Source organism: Salvelinus namaycush, chromosome 10 (genome assembly GCF_016432855.1).
Source record: "Salvelinus namaycush isolate Seneca chromosome 10, SaNama_1.0, whole genome shotgun sequence".
Taxonomy (NCBI): Eukaryota; Metazoa; Chordata; class Actinopteri; order Salmoniformes; family Salmonidae; genus Salvelinus; species Salvelinus namaycush.
Genome location: NC_052316.1, coordinates 23276347 through 23295052, shown reverse-complemented (window position 1 = coordinate 23295052; position 18706 = coordinate 23276347). Strand labels below are relative to the sequence as shown.

At 43.9% G+C, this 18706-nt stretch overlaps 1 protein-coding gene across 1 annotated transcript in view; it reads right to left on the bottom strand.

Annotated features, from left to right (window-relative positions):
* Positions 1–18706, bottom strand: part of LOC120054258 (centrosome-associated protein 350-like) — an 85680-nt gene that overhangs the window by 3179 nt on the left and 63795 nt on the right. The window contains exons 14-34 of the mRNA XM_039001682.1: positions 17454–17776; positions 15673–15836; positions 15378–15488; positions 14978–15118; positions 14549–14790; positions 14219–14382; positions 13484–13680; positions 12353–12552; positions 12053–12140; positions 11602–11754; positions 11272–11429; positions 7790–8022; positions 7384–7571; positions 6409–6544; positions 5757–5917; positions 5511–5647; positions 5331–5413; positions 3416–5202; positions 577–1041; positions 319–465; positions 92–214 (exon numbers count right to left, since the gene is read on the bottom strand). Coding sequence (XP_038857610.1) covers positions 92–214; positions 319–465; positions 577–1041; positions 3416–5202; positions 5331–5413; positions 5511–5647; positions 5757–5917; positions 6409–6544; positions 7384–7571; positions 7790–8022; positions 11272–11429; positions 11602–11754; positions 12053–12140; positions 12353–12552; positions 13484–13680; positions 14219–14382; positions 14549–14790; positions 14978–15118; positions 15378–15488; positions 15673–15836; positions 17454–17776 — 5401 coding nt within the window. The remainder of the gene's footprint in view (positions 1–91; positions 215–318; positions 466–576; positions 1042–3415; positions 5203–5330; positions 5414–5510; positions 5648–5756; positions 5918–6408; positions 6545–7383; positions 7572–7789; positions 8023–11271; positions 11430–11601; positions 11755–12052; positions 12141–12352; positions 12553–13483; positions 13681–14218; positions 14383–14548; positions 14791–14977; positions 15119–15377; positions 15489–15672; positions 15837–17453; positions 17777–18706) is intronic.

Sequence of the window (18706 nt, the reverse complement as noted above, 5' to 3'; positions counted from 1 at the left end):
AATGCACAATACTTACTACCAGAAAATAAAGGACTTTTTGAAATTGGAAAATTCCTGACTAACTCCTGAAGTTACTGTTCAATGCCCTTACCAGAATATGATCTACCCGATCCCGTTTTTTCCTCCCGAATTTCAGCATCTTCTGCCAATCTGTTTTCTGGTTGTGGTCTTTCTTCAGGCCATACAGCTTCAACACCTCGGTGGTGATGAACACCTTAGAAGACAAGGTTAAATATTACATTGTGATCTTAGCAAATCAAACCACCAACACTGAAGTGTTACCCACATTGGATGCCACCATGAACATGGAATACACACCTGAACCCTGGTGATGTCGCCAGGGCTCTTTACTCTATGGAAGTAGGAGGAGTTCATGCGTCGAGGCTTCACCCACTGAGGCTGATGGGCGTTAGGATCCTCTGCAAAGATCTCCTGGATGATCTCCCATGTTAAGTCATATACAGCCTGCAGATAAGCAAAGGTTATGTCAATGGATACATTTCAATAAATTACATGGGTCTTGAGGATTTCATATAGTATACATTTTTGTGGCAAATCCTTTTCAATGTGGTCTACCTGTCTGTAGCTGCGAACACATTGACCTTTATCCTGGCCTATGGTATCGCAGCCCAGGAACTCCTCTGAAGGCTTGAGGACGGGGAGACCAGCGAGGGTCTGTGTGCCCTGGCCCAAGTTAAATCTGTCCCAGATCTCCTGGGTGGCAGCATGGACCAGTTTCTCCACTTCAGGGGCGGAGTGGGGAACCACCATAGCAGGCTGCTCAGGGAGCTTGGGCTGCAGGGGCAGCTCTGGTCTGGGTGGGGTCTTCACCTGGCATCCTGAGCCAGCAGACAGCCCCTCTTCTTCCTGCTGCTGCCTCCGTTTCTGTCTTTGCTGCTCTCTATGAGAGCTGAGGCCATAGTCCTCATCGAACCAGTCCTGCTCGTCTCCCAGTTCATCCAGTAGCTCGCGGCTCAGCTCCAGCTCAGCCAGACGTTTGGCCAACTCCTCCTGACCACTGGCCCCCAACACTGGACTCTCCTACAGAAAGAGAGAGGGAGGAAGGAAAGACAAGTCACTCACAGTAAAAAAACAACAACAATAAAAACCTAAAAGTTTATGTTAGACTGTGATGAAAATCTACAAAAGGGAAGAAAATAGAGCACCAAATTCAACTGGATATCTGTCAACATAAGCCTCTTGGTCCCAGTTGTCGTTTGACCTTCGGACTCAAACAAATCGCATTGAGGTCTTTTGAGGTCAAATCAAGACAGGATGGTTATCGATAGTGCTGCTAAATGCAATTATTGCTACATTCCTCCTCAGTTATCTTATCAGTTCTGTTTAATCATTTACTAGATCAAGTCTCTTCTTGTCAATAGGGGGGCGCTGTTTTCACTTTGGAAAAAATCGTGCCCAAATGAAATGGCCTCGTACTCTTTTCTAGATCATACAATATGCATACTATTATTACTATTGGATAGAAAACACTCAGAAGTTTCTAAAACTGTTTGAATTATGTCTGTGAGTAAAACAGAACTCATTTGGCAACAAACTTCCAGACAGGAAGTGAAAAATCTGAAAACGAGGCTCTGTTTCAGGGCCTGCCTATTGAATTGCCTTATATTTATGGATATGCATGCACTGCATACGCCTTCCACTAGATGTCAACAGGCAGTGGAAGGTGGAATGTGGTGTCTAGCTTGATCTGAGGTCGAACAAGAGCTCTTGGAATGACGTGTCCAGAATTTCCTTTCTCTACCTAGGCGCGGGAAGCACCTCCATATTGTCTTATGATAAGCGTTCGGTATACATGGCTAATATCTCCGGCTATGATTTTATTTGATACATGTGATAATAACATCGTAAAGTATGTTTTTTCAACCGAGTTTTATCAGATTATTTAACGTTTATTGGGACTTTTGGAGTTTTCCGTTCTCTGCGTCGAGAGAAATTGGGAACGTCATCAACATTGGCTAGCCTTGTGGAGCGAATTCAACAGGAGAAAAGGACATTCTAAAACCAAACAACGATTTATTCTTGACCAAGGACTCCTTGTACAAGATTCTGATGGAAGCTCAGCAAAAGTAAGAACAATTTATGATGTTATTTCGTATTTCTGTGTAAAATGTTGAGTCCTATTATCCGCCGTTTTGGCGGGCGCTGTCTCGCTATAACGTAAGCTGTTTGTTATGGTAAAGTTATTTTTAAAAATCAAACACGGCGGTTGCATTAAGAACCAGTGTATCTTTCATTTGCTGTCCAACATGTATTTTTTAGTAAAGTTTATGATGAGTTCTTTGGTCAGATTAGGTGAGTGTCCAAACTAGCTCCGGACATTCTGGTGAATCGATGCTACATATTCACAATGTATAACCACGGTTTGCAGCTCTAAATATGCACATTTTCGAACAAAACATAAGTGTATTGTATAACCTGATGTTATAAGACTGTCATCTGATGAAGTTGTTTCTTGGTTAGTGATTAATTTTATATCTTTTGCTGGTTTTTGCGATCGCTACCTTTTGCTGCTAATAAATGCATTTGTGTGTTTGGCTATTGTGGTAAGCTAATATAATGCTATATTGTGTTTTCGCTGTAAAACACTTTTAAAAAAATCGGAAATATTGGCTGGATTCACAAGATTTTTATCTTTCATTTGCTGTACACCATGTATTTTTCATAAATGTTTTATGATGAGTATTTAGGTATTTCACGTTGCTCTCTGTAATTATTCTGGCTGCTTTGGTGGTATTTTTGATGGTAGCTGCAATGTAAAACTATGATTTATACCTCAAATATGCACATTTTCAAACAAAACATACATTTATTGTATAACATGTTATAAGACTGTCATCTGATGAAGTTGTTTCTTGGTTAGTGACTAATTATATCTCTATTTGGTCGGTTTTGTGATAGCTACCTATGCGGTAGAAAAATGGTGAAAATATGCGGTTGAGTCTTTTGCTATTGTGGTTAGCTAATACATTTACATTTAAGTCATTTAGCAGACGCTCTTATCCAGAGCGACTTACAAATAATAGAAATACATATTGTGTTTTCGCTGTAAAACATTTAAAAAATCGGAAATGATGGCTGGATTCACAAGATGTTTATCTTTCATTTGCTGTATTGGACTTGTGATTTCATGAAAATGATATTATATGATATCCCTGTCGCGTTAGGCTAGGCTAGTCAGCTTTTTTGATGAGGAGGATCCCGGATCCGGGAGAGAGAAGCGGTAGAGGTTTTTAAGTACTTTAACTGAAAAACTAGGAATTTATACATTTGAAATTCAATGTGTTACACATGATATGATTTCAGGTTATCACATTATTAGAGGACTAAATTATTTGTTTTAACACTTAGAACATTTACTCTATAAATGTCTTTAGAAAGGGTCAGATGAACTCACAGGCCGGTTACAGAGTTCTGGAGAGGAGACTTGCTCTTCTTGCTCTGCATCTACGAAGAAGGGCAGACCATCTCTTTGTGCTACAGACTGTGGTTGGGAGACAGTCTCCCTACCCTCATCATTAAAAAGGTAATCTTGCATTTGATTAGAAGCTGATATCTTCTCTTCTTTGGACTTTCTGATCAGTGCGAATTGCTTCACAGCATCTTTCATGAAGTTGTTGAGGAGCTTATCTGCAAAAGCACTGAGGGCGTCTTTCTCCACGGTTTGCTCTGGAGTAGACTTCTGATGGGTATCTAGGCCTTTCCTCTCAATGAGGGTAGTGGTCTCATTAAGAGTTATCTTCCCCAAGGCTATCTTACTGTCTATGTCAGTGCTGAAGAGACTGGTAGGCACATCTTCAAGGTCCAGAATGATTGTCTTGGTTCTTCCATTGGACATTGGATACTCTCCCTCTTTGAACTCATGCGAGTTGGTCAGGTTTATCTTGTGTTCAGCTGAACCATCATTCACATCAGTAGGTCCTTTGTCTTCAGAATCATAACTCTTCTGAGATGTTTCCTCTTTTCTATTTGTCAGATTCCCCCCGTGTGTCTTCTCAATGTGGCGTTTCTTTGTCTCGTCTTCAGACTGGTCGTCAAGGAAAGAGTCCTCATCCTCTGTGGTTTCCACATAGATCTCAAACTTATCTGGCAGATGGGAGATCTTGTCTGGAGGAGCGAAGATGCCATGGCCCTCCTCACACTCAAAGTAAACCACCTCATCGTAGGTGCCATTGTTGCTTCCCTCAAACTTGTCCAGCTCTACTCCAGCCCAGAAGCCGTTGGCAAAGCTGGTGTGGCCCTTGAATCTAAGCGTACCAGGCTGGACGTTGCTCACTAAAACCCTGTCCTCAATGGTGAAGTTAGGCATTTCATCCACTGATTGTGAAGTTGGTGTCTGGGAAGGGGAGATCGTTGGGGAGCGTTTTGAACTAATCACGTTCTCCTGGGAATCCTTGGTCTGGCTATTCAGGTCCAGAAGTCCTTCAGAGCAAGGACTGCCACAATTAGCTCCAGATCTTTCACTCAGCGCTTCACCGATATCCTCCTCACTACTGTAGAAGGGTGAACTACTGTGGGAAGCCTCCTTGGTCTCTTGGCGGGACGGTGAGGTAGGTTTGGAGCCTTGGTTGTCCTCCCTGAGTGACGACTCCACTGAGGATTCAAAGTCTTCATGATAATCATCAGCTGAAGGAGAGGCCTCCTTACCCTTGGCTGAAAAGTCCCTATTTGATGAAAAAGCATCAGACTCGGGGCTGTATGATCGCTCTTTGATGGGGGATGGCGATTTCTCATCAACATCAAGACTGCTTATCGGGGAAAGCCCTTGTTCTCCTTTCTTTATGGAAACATGTTCAGACAGAGACTGGTGCTGCTGGGAAGCTGGTCTCTGCTCTAGGTCAAGTTTGAGTAGATGGTCAAAGTGTCGGTCTTCAGAGCGGGAATGAGAATGCTCAGAGCCTTCAGACTTCACAGAGTCCAGCTCCTCCATGACCTCTGACCGGAGGCTGGAGACAACGCTCTCATCCCCCGAGTCGGTGGCCTGTGGTCTGGCTGGCTCCCTCAGAGGGAGTGCCCCCTCAGAAGGCTGCCTGGGGTGATGCTCGGGGGATAGCAGGCCCCTTAGACCGTTGGTGTGCTCTGGACTCCCATACACTGGAGTTGGGGTGACTGTAGGGGGGTCCTCGTCTGAGGACTCCTCATGCCCTGAGGTATATTTACTGAGCCCAGATTGTGTGAGGTCATCTGAAAACAAATCAACAACGCATTAAACAATGTGTGTTATGATCACAGTATGGGCACAAATGTCTAAGTCTTAGAGAGTATTTTGAGGAGAAAAATACACTTATTGACAGTGCTTATCCACAACCTACCTTGTCCAACTGGAGAATGTGGAAGGGTCTTCTCAGCTTTCTCAGAGTCAGAGACAACCTTCGAGTTTTTGCTGGTTTCAGACCTGGGGACAATATTAGAATATTCCGATTAAGATCCCATGAAAGCGGACCAATTGATCAGTTTGCGAATCATACATATAGTGAAGTGCGATGGTGTACCTGTAAGAAGGTAGTGGTTTAATCTTGTGCTTCTCTGTGGCTGAGATGGGGGCCTTGATTTGAGGCTTGGCAGAGGGTGTCGAGTCTGGTTCCTTATTCAACTCAGTCTTGGTCTTCTCAATGAAGTCATTGTAGGACTAGACGTAAGAAAAAAAGAAAAAAAAAGTCAGTCAGTCACTCTTTTTATGTCATGTCTCATTGAATGGAGCAGGGCAGGCTAGGATTCTCTGACAGACACACACTGACCTCTAGCTGCTTCAGTAGGCTGGCCTCCTGGGCTTTCAGACGCTCTTTGTGCCTCTTCTTCTGCTCTTTCTTCAGATGGTACACCACAGACTTGCGTTTGCGCAGCTCCTCTTTCAGGGCACGGATACGGCTCTCGATATCTCTCTGATCTGACACGGACTCTGTGTGGCACAATAAGTATTGTTAGAATGCTAAATCCATACCAGACTGATGAGTATAAAGTAATCCAAATTAGAGCTACAGAACTCAAATTCTGAGCGAGGGGGGGGGGCGTAAATATGTCATTATTTGGTGTTTGTCAATACCAACATTCATAGGATACTCCAAAAACGCATGCACAAGTACATGTTATGGTTAATGGTAAAACCTGAAGATTGAAATTCCCACCATGATATTTACACAGAATCAGCAACAGTTTAAGGACTATGAATGTAGCTCGGTGACACAGGCAGGAAGCTTCCATACTCCCATAACACAACTAAGCAGGTTGAACGTCAGGGAACTGCACGCACAATCCTTATCTTACAGCATCACATTATGCCTGCACAGTCAGTCATCTTTCTACTCTGCCTTTCAACATATCTAACAGAAAATACAAAATAATGCCCCAGTTTGGAAGGGACTACTACTCCAGACATTGTGGCCAACTCACCTGTGTGTATGCCTGAAGGGGTGTCAGTGGCCTTGGGGTCGTGGCTGGCGGTCCTGGAGGAGGAGCGGAGCTGCATCTTGCTGCTGCTGCCCTCTGGGTGTGTGTTAGTGTCGAGGCTGGCTTTTGGTGAAGGAGACTGTTCAACAGAGAAAAAGGATAGGGTCCAAGGGGAATTCAGGACACAGTCTCACATTCACCACAACAGCATTCTCCAACTAACTAACCATGCCAAGCATCTCACACATACACAAAAACAAACACACTCAAAAGGCAGTGTCCCTAATGGATTCAAATATGCCACATTCTGCCTTGTTTTAGTCTTCTTGCTTATAGCCCATTTGCACATGGCTGCAGGTAGCGGTTAAGAGCGTTGGGCCATTAACCAATAGGTTGTTGGTTCGAATCATCGAGTCAACTAGGTGAAAAATCAGTCTTTGTTCCCTTGAGCAAGGCACTTACACTAATTGCTCCTGTAGGTGGCTCTGGTTAAGAGCGTCCGCTAAATGACTGAAAAAATGTACATTCCTAAAATGATTTAACTCAGATAACTACATATTATGTTTTTCACAATTTGGGTGAAAGTAGTGATTTTTTTCTTGACCTAATAGGGCAGTTGATTAACAATACTGCATGTAACAAAACAATCAAGTAGCACAAATTCATTGATCACGAGAAGTGACAATTCACTGAAAGCAGCAACTGGTCCTGGAGCCTGGACAAAGGCCTGCATTCACTGAGCTGCCCAGCGATGGGAAGAGAGAGCTAACAAAGTCTCAATTTGCGCTCAGGAGGGAAACAGATTCTGTAAACTCATTATACAATTCCCTCCATATTCCTTTCACATGCTGCTTTTGATTTCTTTTAACATTATTTCCTAATCTTATGGAAAGGCTAATAAACACATGTAATCAATGTCTTCTACTGTATTAATACATTACTGCAAAACATGAAATCCCAACATGCACAGGGCATTACCCTCCTGCTCACAGAGGGGGAGTCAAAGTCCTGGGTGTAGATAGAGGGGCTGTGCTGGGCAGAGGGCAGCTCAGAGACAGAGCAAGGCTGATCAGTGCAGGGGATGTCTGGCTGCTGGGACCCAGACAGCTCTGTGTGCACGCTGGAGCCAGTCACCACTGGGGAGTAGTCACCCTCACTCACAGAGTCTGAGGAGATACAAAGGTCATGGGTCAAGAATAGATAGACCTGCAGCCTCAAACATTGAGACGCAGCTAGCTAAATGGACTGTATGGCATTCTGTCATTCATAAAAGTACATGACATAAGGCAAGCAAACAGATTACCTGATAACAGGCAGTAAACAGAAACGACTGTATACTACCAGGTGCCCATTTATTTCATGTCATACACAACCTCTTTCTCACCTCTGTCAGTTCTGCCCTCAGGGCTGTGCTGGCTGGGGCTGGCGTTGGGGCTCTCTCTCTGTTCTGACCTCTGGTCTCGGTCTCTAGGACACTCTCTGTCCCAGGCAGCCATGGCCTGCTTCTCCATGTGCCTCACCTCTGCCTCCTCAGCATCCAGCCTCTGCTTCCACTCCAGCAGCTCCCCCGCATGCCTCCGCCGCTGCATCAAACCCTGCTCCCGCTTGGTCAGGAACCTGATGGTGGGGAGGAGCGGAGGAATGGAGAGAAGGGTGGAGGAGGAGAGAAAGCACAAAGGGCACAATCTACATGAGCAGTGAAATGATGGCAACATTGCAGATGCTAGCAGAGCCACCAGCAGTCCAAACAGTCAACCCAACCACCCCCTGCCGATCTTCACTGCAAACTCAAAACCTATGGGATCGCCCACACACACACACAACAAACCATGTTTACCTCGATAGACATGGTTTCATTTTGACACCATAGTGCACAAGTCACCCAAACTCTTCCCCAAACAACAGAGTAGAAGCATTTGGTCAAAATGGGGAAAAACAGAAACAAAGTGTGGTGGCGACCTGATCACCAGGCCAACATCATGCATTTGATTTAACACCTCTCAAACATCTCTGTCCAATACAAAACCGCACCCCAGAATATCCAACATGTCTCTATGGGTGTAACTTCAACATGAATTCTACACAACACAAGAGTCAAAATGCATTTCCCACGTACACTGCTGAGAGAAAAGACAACGTTCAAATTCTTTCTCCATTGCTTGGATTTATACTATACATTGAAAAGGACTGGTGCGTTATGCAATGCAAGTTAAACAGCTATTTTGCATATTGACTATAATTAGTAGAAGTACCAGACAGTACTGTGTTGTTTGGCTTTGTCTCACTCCCTCTTGCACCAGCCTAATTCATACTGAAGTTGGGAAAGATACTGTAGGGCTTTGGTCTAGACTGTGCTCCCAATTATATTAAGCCCAATTGACATATATTCTCATTAGCCTATCACAAGCAACAGTTACCTAATCAGGAAAATCAGTGAAGATTTACTGGGCTCATTAAATCAGATGAAACCCTTTATCATATGTTAAAGCAACGCCCAAAGGCACTGCGTCTTTCACATAGATGGGTTGTAGCCTAATATCTCAGCATTTAATCTTAGGGACTTTGTTCCAACTAAGTAGTGAGTGCATGAATATGAGGAATATTAGGAGATGCAGATAATGATTTATTCACTCTGAATGAGAGTTAAATGAGCGCCTCCAAGGAACACCACAGTGAGCTCTCGCTGTTCAATGGGAGTCTCGCTTAAATCAGGCCAACCATATTAACATGAATATGACCTTTGACCGAAGCAGGTCAAAGAGAGGTCATATTATTATTGACAAAAATGCCTTTTGTTTTCACTTTTTGAATTGTATTACTTCTGTGCCCCTTCATGCATACGGTTGTGATCGTACATGCAATGCCTGGTGACTTTGGTTTGTGTTTGGTTTGTGTTTTTCAACACCCTAATTATTGGAGTTTTTTTTTTTTAACTGGAAAGAATTTAGCAGCCCCCCCCACACACCATTCCACCCATGCTTCCACTGGTGGTAGTGGCTGAACACAAGCATGCTCAATGGGACAGAGGCAGCAGTGAGAGGCGAGAGCAGCACTGTACCTGACCAACTGGTTGTAGATAAACAGCTGGAGGTTGGGATGGAGATTGGGGAAACAGAGACTGAGAGAGGCCCAGTGGTGGGCCGTAAACACACAGAAGAAGTAGTGCACAGGAGAGCAGTGTCTACAACAAACAAAGCAAGGGGACACATGACACACAGAGAAAAACAACAAAACATGAGTTGGAAAATGAGAAAAAAAAACAGCAAAATAGAGAGAATAGGAAGTAATAGAAAAACAACCACAGAGACAAGAGGGGGAGAGAGAGAAGACAGCAGTGAGTAAGCATGTGTTTTATTGCACCGAATGTTTCATGTTTCATTCTAAGAGAATGAATGTACTTAATTACTGCGCCAGGGCTTTGTGTTGTTGGCAGTGCTTTAAAGGGGTATTAAAACCCAGTCCTTTTCATCAGACGTGAGCCAGGACAATGGCAAGGATGTAGTGCGTGTTTGTCTTTGGAGCCGGACTACAATGAATCGCTGGTGTCTAGTAATGTGTAGCCATGTGTGAATGCGTGCAGTAGTGGCGGTGCCAGAGACGGGAGCTAGGCGTGACTGATAAATGATCATCCTTACGGGTTAAGAGAGAGGCCTTTGTCTCATTTTGCACCCCACTAGACATAATGCTTCTGCTTAATTAAATGCACTGGATTGAGGAATTTGGGGAGATTAGATTATTTTTGCAAAAAGTTGCAAACGTGGTGGGTGATCATTTTGTTAATGTTTTTAACTACTGATTTGGACTTCATTAGAATAAAATCCAGGCTAAAAGCACACAAACCTTCACTATGATCAACAAAACAATAATAATAACACTACGGTATGATTGACATAATGAAAGGGCAGATTGTTAGAAGACCAAAGCTAGCGAGCAGACAGAGGCATGGCTACAAGCAAGCTTGTTAGTTCCCTATAGAAAATAAAGTCTAGGCTCAAATTGACAGCGACCTCCCATGTTTAGCCGTAACATTACGTGTTATTTGGTCATTTTATAAATTCAAGGAATCATTAGCTCTAGAATTAGTACTGATGACATTCTTGAAAGAAAGTTCCAAATCCTAAAACGCCACAACAACTGAACGTTTGTTAGGACCTGTACTGCAGAATGTTCAAGTACACAAATGAGTTTAGTCAGTGTGCAGGTCTGGTTGTATAACCATTATGTGAGCCCCAGAGTCACATAACCACATTTTTAACACAGACTTAAACCTGCCCTGGTTGCTTGTACGAGACACCAGACAGACATTTTACAATACATATCTGCTCTGGTTCATATTGTTAATATTCCAATGATTAGTACAGAGGTTAGAGAGAACGCACTCTATCTATAGAGGACAGGAAGCATGCTTATATTCATATCCACACCACAGGTTAAGGATCAGGGTGTCTAGTCAAGCCATTCCCCCACTTTCACAAGGCAATAGTGATTTGAACTAAATTGTTTTCACTAAGGGAAGTGCTGAGGTCGCTAGCTAATTCCTTGTGAATAATAAAGCAAACTGCTTGAATGATTGACATGGCCAATGTGAGAACAGGATTATAGTTTTGTTCAATCATCAGTGTATGATAACAATCACACCCATAAAGATATGGTTATCAAATATGGTAATTTCAGCTGTTTAAAAGTTGGTATAAATTAAAATTCAGTGACCAGAATGGTAGCGTAATATTGTCCATCTTAGTGAATCCTGTTATAACCCCTAAAGTTGAAAAAAAGAGCCCATGAAGACTGTCAATTAAACATTTGAGTTGTCAATAGAAATTTGGACAGTGTAGTTATTAATAGGTTAATTGAAGAGAAAATTACTTCTCCTCCATGTGAGAGCGCATCTTCTTGAGCTTCTGCATGATGCTGCTGGTCTCACTGCCAGACACTGAGAGGGGAGAGGCACTGCGCACGTCCCCGTCTGTTATCGCAGCACTGGGGGAAGCTGTCACATCTATGGGCTCTGACACTGGAGTCTCCTGTAGGACACAGATGTATCATTTTAACTCTTTATGAGACCATGTAGCATTCTTTTAGACATATGAATAACACAAAAACCATGTCTCTCTGAAGTTCAGCTCAGTATCTCCATGAATAAGAAGTGTATGCGTCTCAGATAGGAATAAGATGAAAGGTGGTGGTAGTACTGACTGGTGGGGTGTCACCGGTGCTGGCACACTTGAGGCGCTCCTTCAGCTTGAGGGTGGTGTATCTCATCCTCTCTATCTCCTCCTGCTGTTTGAGCAGCAGCTGCCTCTCCTTCCTGGCTGCCCTGTTGGCCTCCTGCAGACACTTGATTTCCGCCTGGATGCCACACACACAGGGTCATGGTCACTCAGCATTACAGATGGGCAGTTATGGAAGCAGGTGAGATGGGCAGAGATTTAAGGCTCGATTCAATCCGTATCGCTGAAGTTAAGTGCTATAGTGTGCTTCAAATTGAAAGGTACTTTCCGATGAGCAGACAAATGCTGAGTTTACCGTGAATGCAGTCTCCGCGAAAGAGGAAAAATTGCCTTTAAATGTCAATCACACCATAGTGCTGAACTTCAGCGTCACAGACTGAATCAAGCCCTTAGTAAGTTAGTTGTGAGTTTGTTACCTGCTCCTGTTGAAGTTTCATCAGTAGGCTTCTTTGCTTCTTTCTGATGGGCGGCATCTTGTCATCTTCACCCTTGTCTCTGAAGCGCCTATGTGGTCAGAAAGGAGAAAGTGAGATCATGAATGCAAAATGAGGACAGAAGTGCCAAATGGAGTCTAGTTTTGGTCAATGTGTTCTGTTGAATTTCTGTCGTGGTTACTGTATATGAATCATTGGAGGACATGACAGAAAACAAAACATTTAATTTAGCGGGGAATGAGACACTTAATTTGGACAACATGGATCCTAATAAAAGTAAACCAGTGCCTTTTCTGATGCTCCAGCCAGGCGAGCTCGGCCTTGGTCTTCTCCTTAAGGGCCTTCTGTCGCAGGCGCAGCAGGGAGCTCTGGTGGTGTGCGCGCACCTCCTCCTCCTTCATGTACTGACGCACCATGTCCATGGTGAACCTGGAGAAGCTGTCCTGCCCGCTAGAGAAGGGCATGCTGCCATCCTGCTGCTGCTAGGGGGGGCAGAGAGGTAGAGGAAGAGGGGACAGTGAGTCACTCAAACACAGATAACACAAAGCCTTATCAGTCAGGAAACCGGGCATACACAGAGAGCAAACAGTGATAGACGGAAAATCACTCTGGCCACTGGTTAAATGTTTATTCGGCTGGCAAACAGACTGAGGCGTGGGAGAGGCCTCTGTCCGTGAGGTGGTTGCTACATAGGTATTTACAACACTTATTCTAAGTCCATTCAGATAAAACACCCAGGCCCCAATGAAGGCCAAGGTTTGTACAAGATCATCTCCACATGTGGCAGCCAGGTGTGAACAAGGGTGTATGGTTCTCCACTCTATCTTAACTGCACCACAGCCAACCTCTCCTCGACATATTGGGTTTGAGAGGACTGAGTACAGGTTGGGGAGAGAGGGATACAGCCAGGAAGGACATCTCCTAGGAGCAGTTAAGCAGACTGGGGAACACAGCTCGTTTATTGTTCTCAGGGTAGAAATGAGTTGAGCAGGCTTTCCCAGTCTCTCTGATGCCCTGGCCAGTGGAGCCCTACAAGGCAGGCAGGTCTTTCCTGGCCTCAGTATGCCCAGGCACACTCCCTCATACTTCATCTCAGGGACTGAACACTGAGCCCTTCAGAGAGGCAGGGAGCTGCCACTGTGGCTTGACATTAAGAGCTAGGACAGATGCTGCTGCCAAAATACTAGAGAGAAGATATAAGTTCACCATTAATGAGGTCAAATAGGGCTAAATGCTAGATAAGCATTATGCACTAGTTAATTCAAGGATAGGCAGAAACCTCTCCAAGTAAACTAGTACACTTAAGCTTTTGGATAAGTGCTAGGATTTCAGTACTGTGGAGGCCAATCATTATTTGAGTTGCCTTGCTATTTTGCCAGAATTACAACTATTGCGATGAGGTGGCATACTAACCTTGGAGCTGTCCTGTTCTGTGGTCTTCTCCTGACTGGGTTGGTTGTCTGACTCCTCACGGGGACCTCTCTTCTCCACCGCTCCCCGCCGGTGAGACTCAGAGGGAAGCAGAGAGCGGAACGAACGTTCCTCAATCTCATCTTCCGTCATGGACTCATCAAACTTCAGAGAGTACTCTGTAGCAACTGAGATGCTGTCTGTATGGGGACAGATTGGGGAGAGGAAACATAGATAACTTTCTAAGAGACTCCAGGTTATTTACACTCTCCTCCATACATATTTGGACAGTGAAGCTATGTTATATTTGGCTTTATATGATGTTACAGGACAGAACGTCACCTTTTATTTATCTGTTTTACTGTTTAGAAATGAAAGCAATTTATGCATTTAGTCGACCAAACACAAAACTTATGACTACTTTAATAAACTATACTTATGACTACTTCAAATGGGGGGGACTAGATACATAAAGTGATTTCATTTCTAAAATGGTAAAACTGATATGTATAAATACACCTTCAAATAAAGCTGACATTCTATACTAATCGCCTAATATGAAACATTCTATCTCAAATCTAAAATGCTGGAGTATACAGCCAAAATAAAATATTTAGCTTCACTGTCCAAATACTTTTGGATGGGAGTGTATGTATCATAAATTATGGTTATACACTGCCTGCTTGATAATGGTCCCCCTCCAGATCCCACAATGCGTGCTATGAGCCCAGGCCTTACCTTTCTCATCCAGTAGGGACTGCACGCTGTCACTGGGGATGGAGTCATCAGCTGCTGTATGGGCCTCCTCCTCCACTGAGCTGTTACCTGTCTCAGCCTTCCTCCTCTCCCTCTTCTCAGATGAGGCCAGGGAGGGACTCATGTGGCTGCTACTCTCTCCACCACTGGGGAGCGCAAGGCAGAGGGGACGGGGGAGATAGAAAAACAATTGAGTATTGAGTCAAGGTAATGCCTATAAATGGGACCAAGTTTTTCCTGACCAAGTCAAGTGAGCTAACAAGGAAAGACCCCTGGTGTCTGTGAGGCTCCAGTGTGTGAAAGACCCAGTACCTGAGGGTGGGTCTCCTGGAGGGGATGGAGTCAGAGTGGCTGTCCAGGGAGGAGAGGGGCTCCTCAGTCCTGGTCCAGGCAGCAGACACCTCATTCCTGGAGCTGTCTGTGTCAGTGCGGGACTGGAGCTGCTTCATGAAGCTCTGGTGATGCTGCCTCTGCTGGTCAAACAGGGTGGTGATGGGAGCAGCAGCAGGGACACCTATGGCTCCAGCAATCTGAGAACGGGCCAGATCGGTCATCTGGGAGAGAGAGCAACTTGTATCAACTGAGAAGCAGACTTAACCCAACCTAAAGTAGACGGTAATTATTTGCATATTTGTAATATTTTCCTCATTTCAATACAACAGGTGACTCAGTGAGGAAATGAACAAAAACCAAGGCCAGTGACTGGCTGTAGAGAAAAGAGTGGAGAGGGAGTGTTCTCACCTCTTTGATCTGGCGGGCAGCTTCGGCCGTATAGCGGACAGACTCAGCCTGTTGGCTCATCATCTTAGTGGTGGCCTCCTGCATGCCTCCCAGAGACTGCTGCTGGGTCTGAGCCATGTTCTCCTGCAGCTCCACGTGAGCCTGCAATGACACACACACAGTTCAGTTAGTGAATCACACTACACGGTCTACACACGTCTAATAAAATAGCTCCCATCTCACAACAAATGCAGTGAAGTTAGATTGCGTTCTATAAATATTCAAGGTGTTTGCAAATATGAAGCCCTCCTTGAGAGTATCAACAATCTACCAAGTTGGGGCATGGTTCTAACTCTAGGTGATTCCTTTCTGTATTCTGCAGAGTTGCTCGTTCTAAATGCCAGTGCTGTGTGTACAGTACCCTGGCTGCTTTCTGCCGTGTTTCCTCCAGCTGACGTTGGGTCTCCAGTTTCTCCTGCTCGGACTTCACCTTCAGCTCATAAAGGTCACGCTCGTGCCGCTGCTGCTGCGCCTGAAAGGTTACAGGTCAAAGGTCAGGACCTATGGAAAAATGCGAATGAAAACTACCAGAACATAACTAACACGCCAAAAGTGCAGAAGGTAATGTTTCAAAAGTGCAGCAGCACTATACTAAGCATCTAAACATATGGTTAGCAATCTTCAGGTGTTCTGATTGGTGGGTTGGAATCTATCACCTTGAGTATTTGGGCGAGCGAGACGCTTTCATGCTGAGCCAGAGACACGCCCCTCAGCCGCTCCACGTCACCCAGCTGACGCACTGACTCCTCTATAGATTCCAGGTAATTGAGTTCTGCAGACATACGCTGCTGCAACACCCCTGGGGTGTAGTGGAGCTCACCTGGACAATAAAGAGACGGATAGAAACAAAGAGAGGGAGAGTTAAGACATGGATAGTACAGTGCCTTCAGAAAGTATTCACACCCCTTGACCTTCTGAACATTTTGTTGTGTTACAGCCGGAATTTAAAATGGATTACATTGAGATGTGTCACTGGCTTACACACAATACCCCATACTGTCAAAGTGGAATTATATATTTTTTAATGTTTACAAATTAATAAAAAATGAAAAGCTGAAATGTCTTGAGTCAAGTATACAACCCCTTTGTTATGGCAAGTCTACATGTGCTTAACAAGTCACAAGTGTCATGGACTCACTTTGGGTGCAATAAGTGTTTAACATTATTTTATGATAACTCCCTCATCTCTGTACCCCACACATACAGATAATTGTAAGGTCACTCAATCGAGCAGTTAATTTCAAACACAGATTCAACCACAAATAGGTTTTCCATGTCTCACAAATACATTTTCAAAAAAAGCAGAAATTGAATATCCCTTTGAAAATTGTGAAGTTATTAATTACACTTTGGATGGTATATCAATATACCCAGTCACTACAAAGATACAGGCATCCTTCCTAACTCAGTTGCCGGAGAGGAAGGAAACCGTCAGGTAGCCTAGCGGTTAAGAGTGTTGTGCCAGTAACTGAAAAGTCGCTGCGTCAAGTCCCCGAACTAACGAGGTGAAAATGTGTCACTGTGTCATTGAGCAAGGCACTTTACACTAATTGCTCCTGTAAATCCCTCTGGATTAGAGCATCCGCTAAATGACTGAAATGTAAAATGTAGAAGATTTAACCATGAGGCCAATGGTGACTTTAAAACAGTTAGAGTTTAATGGCTGTGCTAGGAGAAAACTAAGGATGGATCAACAACATTGTAGTTACTCCACAATACTAACCTATTTGACAGAGTGAAAAGAAGGAATCCTGTACAGAATAAAATATTCCAAAACATGCATCCTGTTTGCAATAAAGCACTAAAGTAAAACTGCAAAAAATGTGACAAAGAAATATCAAAAACATCACTACCACTCTTCATATTTTCAAGCAAGGTGGTGGCTGCATCATGCAAGAACTAGGGAGTTTTTTAGGATAAAAATAAATGGAATAGAGCTAAGCACAGGCAAAATCCTAGAGGAAAACCTGGTTCAGTCTGCTTTCCAACAGACACTGGGAGACAAATTCACTTTTCAGCAGAACAATAACCTAAAACACATAGCCAAATATACACTGGAGTTGTTTACCAAGAAGACAGTTTTGACTTAAACCTGCTTGAACATCAATGACTTGAAAATGGCTGTCTAGCAATGATCAACATCCAACTTGACAGAGCTTGAAGAATGAAAAAAATGTAAAAATATTGTACAAACCAGGTGTGCAAAGTTCTTAGAGTCTTACCCAGATAGACTCTTAGCTGTAATCGCTGCCAAAGGTGATTCTAACATGTATTGACTCAGGGGTGTGAATAGATACGCAAATTAGACATTTCTTGTACTTGATTTTCAACTAATTTGAATTCTAAAAACATGTTTTTACTTTGTCATTATGGGGTATTGTGTATAGATAGGTGAGATTTTGTATTTATTTAATACAATTTGAATTCGGGCTATAACACAACACAATGTGGAATAAGTCAAGGGGTATGAATAATTTCCAAAGGCACTGTAGATAGGCAATACTGGTATGTATTTCTGCTGAGCGGGTATTTCTAGGTGGTATACCTGCAGCCTTGGGCTCTGCTCTGGCTGCAGACGACAGGGATGAGGATGAGCTGGGGCGGGCTGAGGAGTGAGGGGAGCCGGAACCCAGGCCCAGGCTGTCTGCCCCGGCTAGGGAGGCGCTGCTTGGAGACACACGAGGAGAACCAGAGCCTGTAGGAGAGCCAGCTGGAGACAGGCCAGGGCTGCTGGGGGATTTCTTATTGTCCAAGCCCAAACTGGAAACAAGAAAAAAACGAATGTATTCATATGCATGCTTTCTGAAAATAAATGTCATGTTCCATTTCTAACTGTCAATTTAAATAAGGCTGGATTATTGTTTGAAAAAGTAAAAAAAAACATTGACATAACTTTTCCCACTCCGTTTGACTTCAGGTATGTGTGCTATACAGAGCACTGTAACAAGGTGAAATGGGAACCAGGGACTAACAGAATCAAGGAAAGGGGGCCCCAGGAAAGCCATCCTAAGTATGTTAAGCTGAAAGAACAGCATCAATGACCATATTGTGCTGCTTTGAACCAGTGGAACAGGCAACGATGTCTAATCCATGATGATATATGCTTCGGCTTCCTAGCTGGAAACAGTAGACACTGTAGTGGACAGTGGTGCCTCTCTGATGCCCTAACTGCTAGCGCACCCAAGCAAGCACCCAGTGCTTTACCTTACCAGAGAACAACTGCAGCATTAAGGACTGGATTCTGAATGTTATCAAATCACACAGACAGAACAGTATGGAGGAAATCTGATATATTTTTAAAATGCCACTGAGGATGCTCAAATGTCACAGGAGAGAACTCTGCCTGGCGATGTGCCCATTTTGCAGTGGGGAGATTTGACCACCGTGCAGCCCAATCAAAAGAGTCAGTGTTATGCTAGCCCCCCCACCCCCCTCTTCTCGACAGCATGAGGCTGGCTGCTGCAGACCCTTCAGCCACAACACTACTTTCCCTAGCACTGAACTACAGCTCCTAAACACATTTTAATTATTAGTGTTTAGCCTCTATGCCCAAATAAACTCGGCAAAAAAAGAAACGTCCCCTTTTCAGGACCCTGTCTTTCAAAGATAATTCGTAAAAATCCGAATAACTTCACAGATCTTCATTGTAAAGGTTTTAAACACTGTTTCCCATGATTGTTCAATGAACCA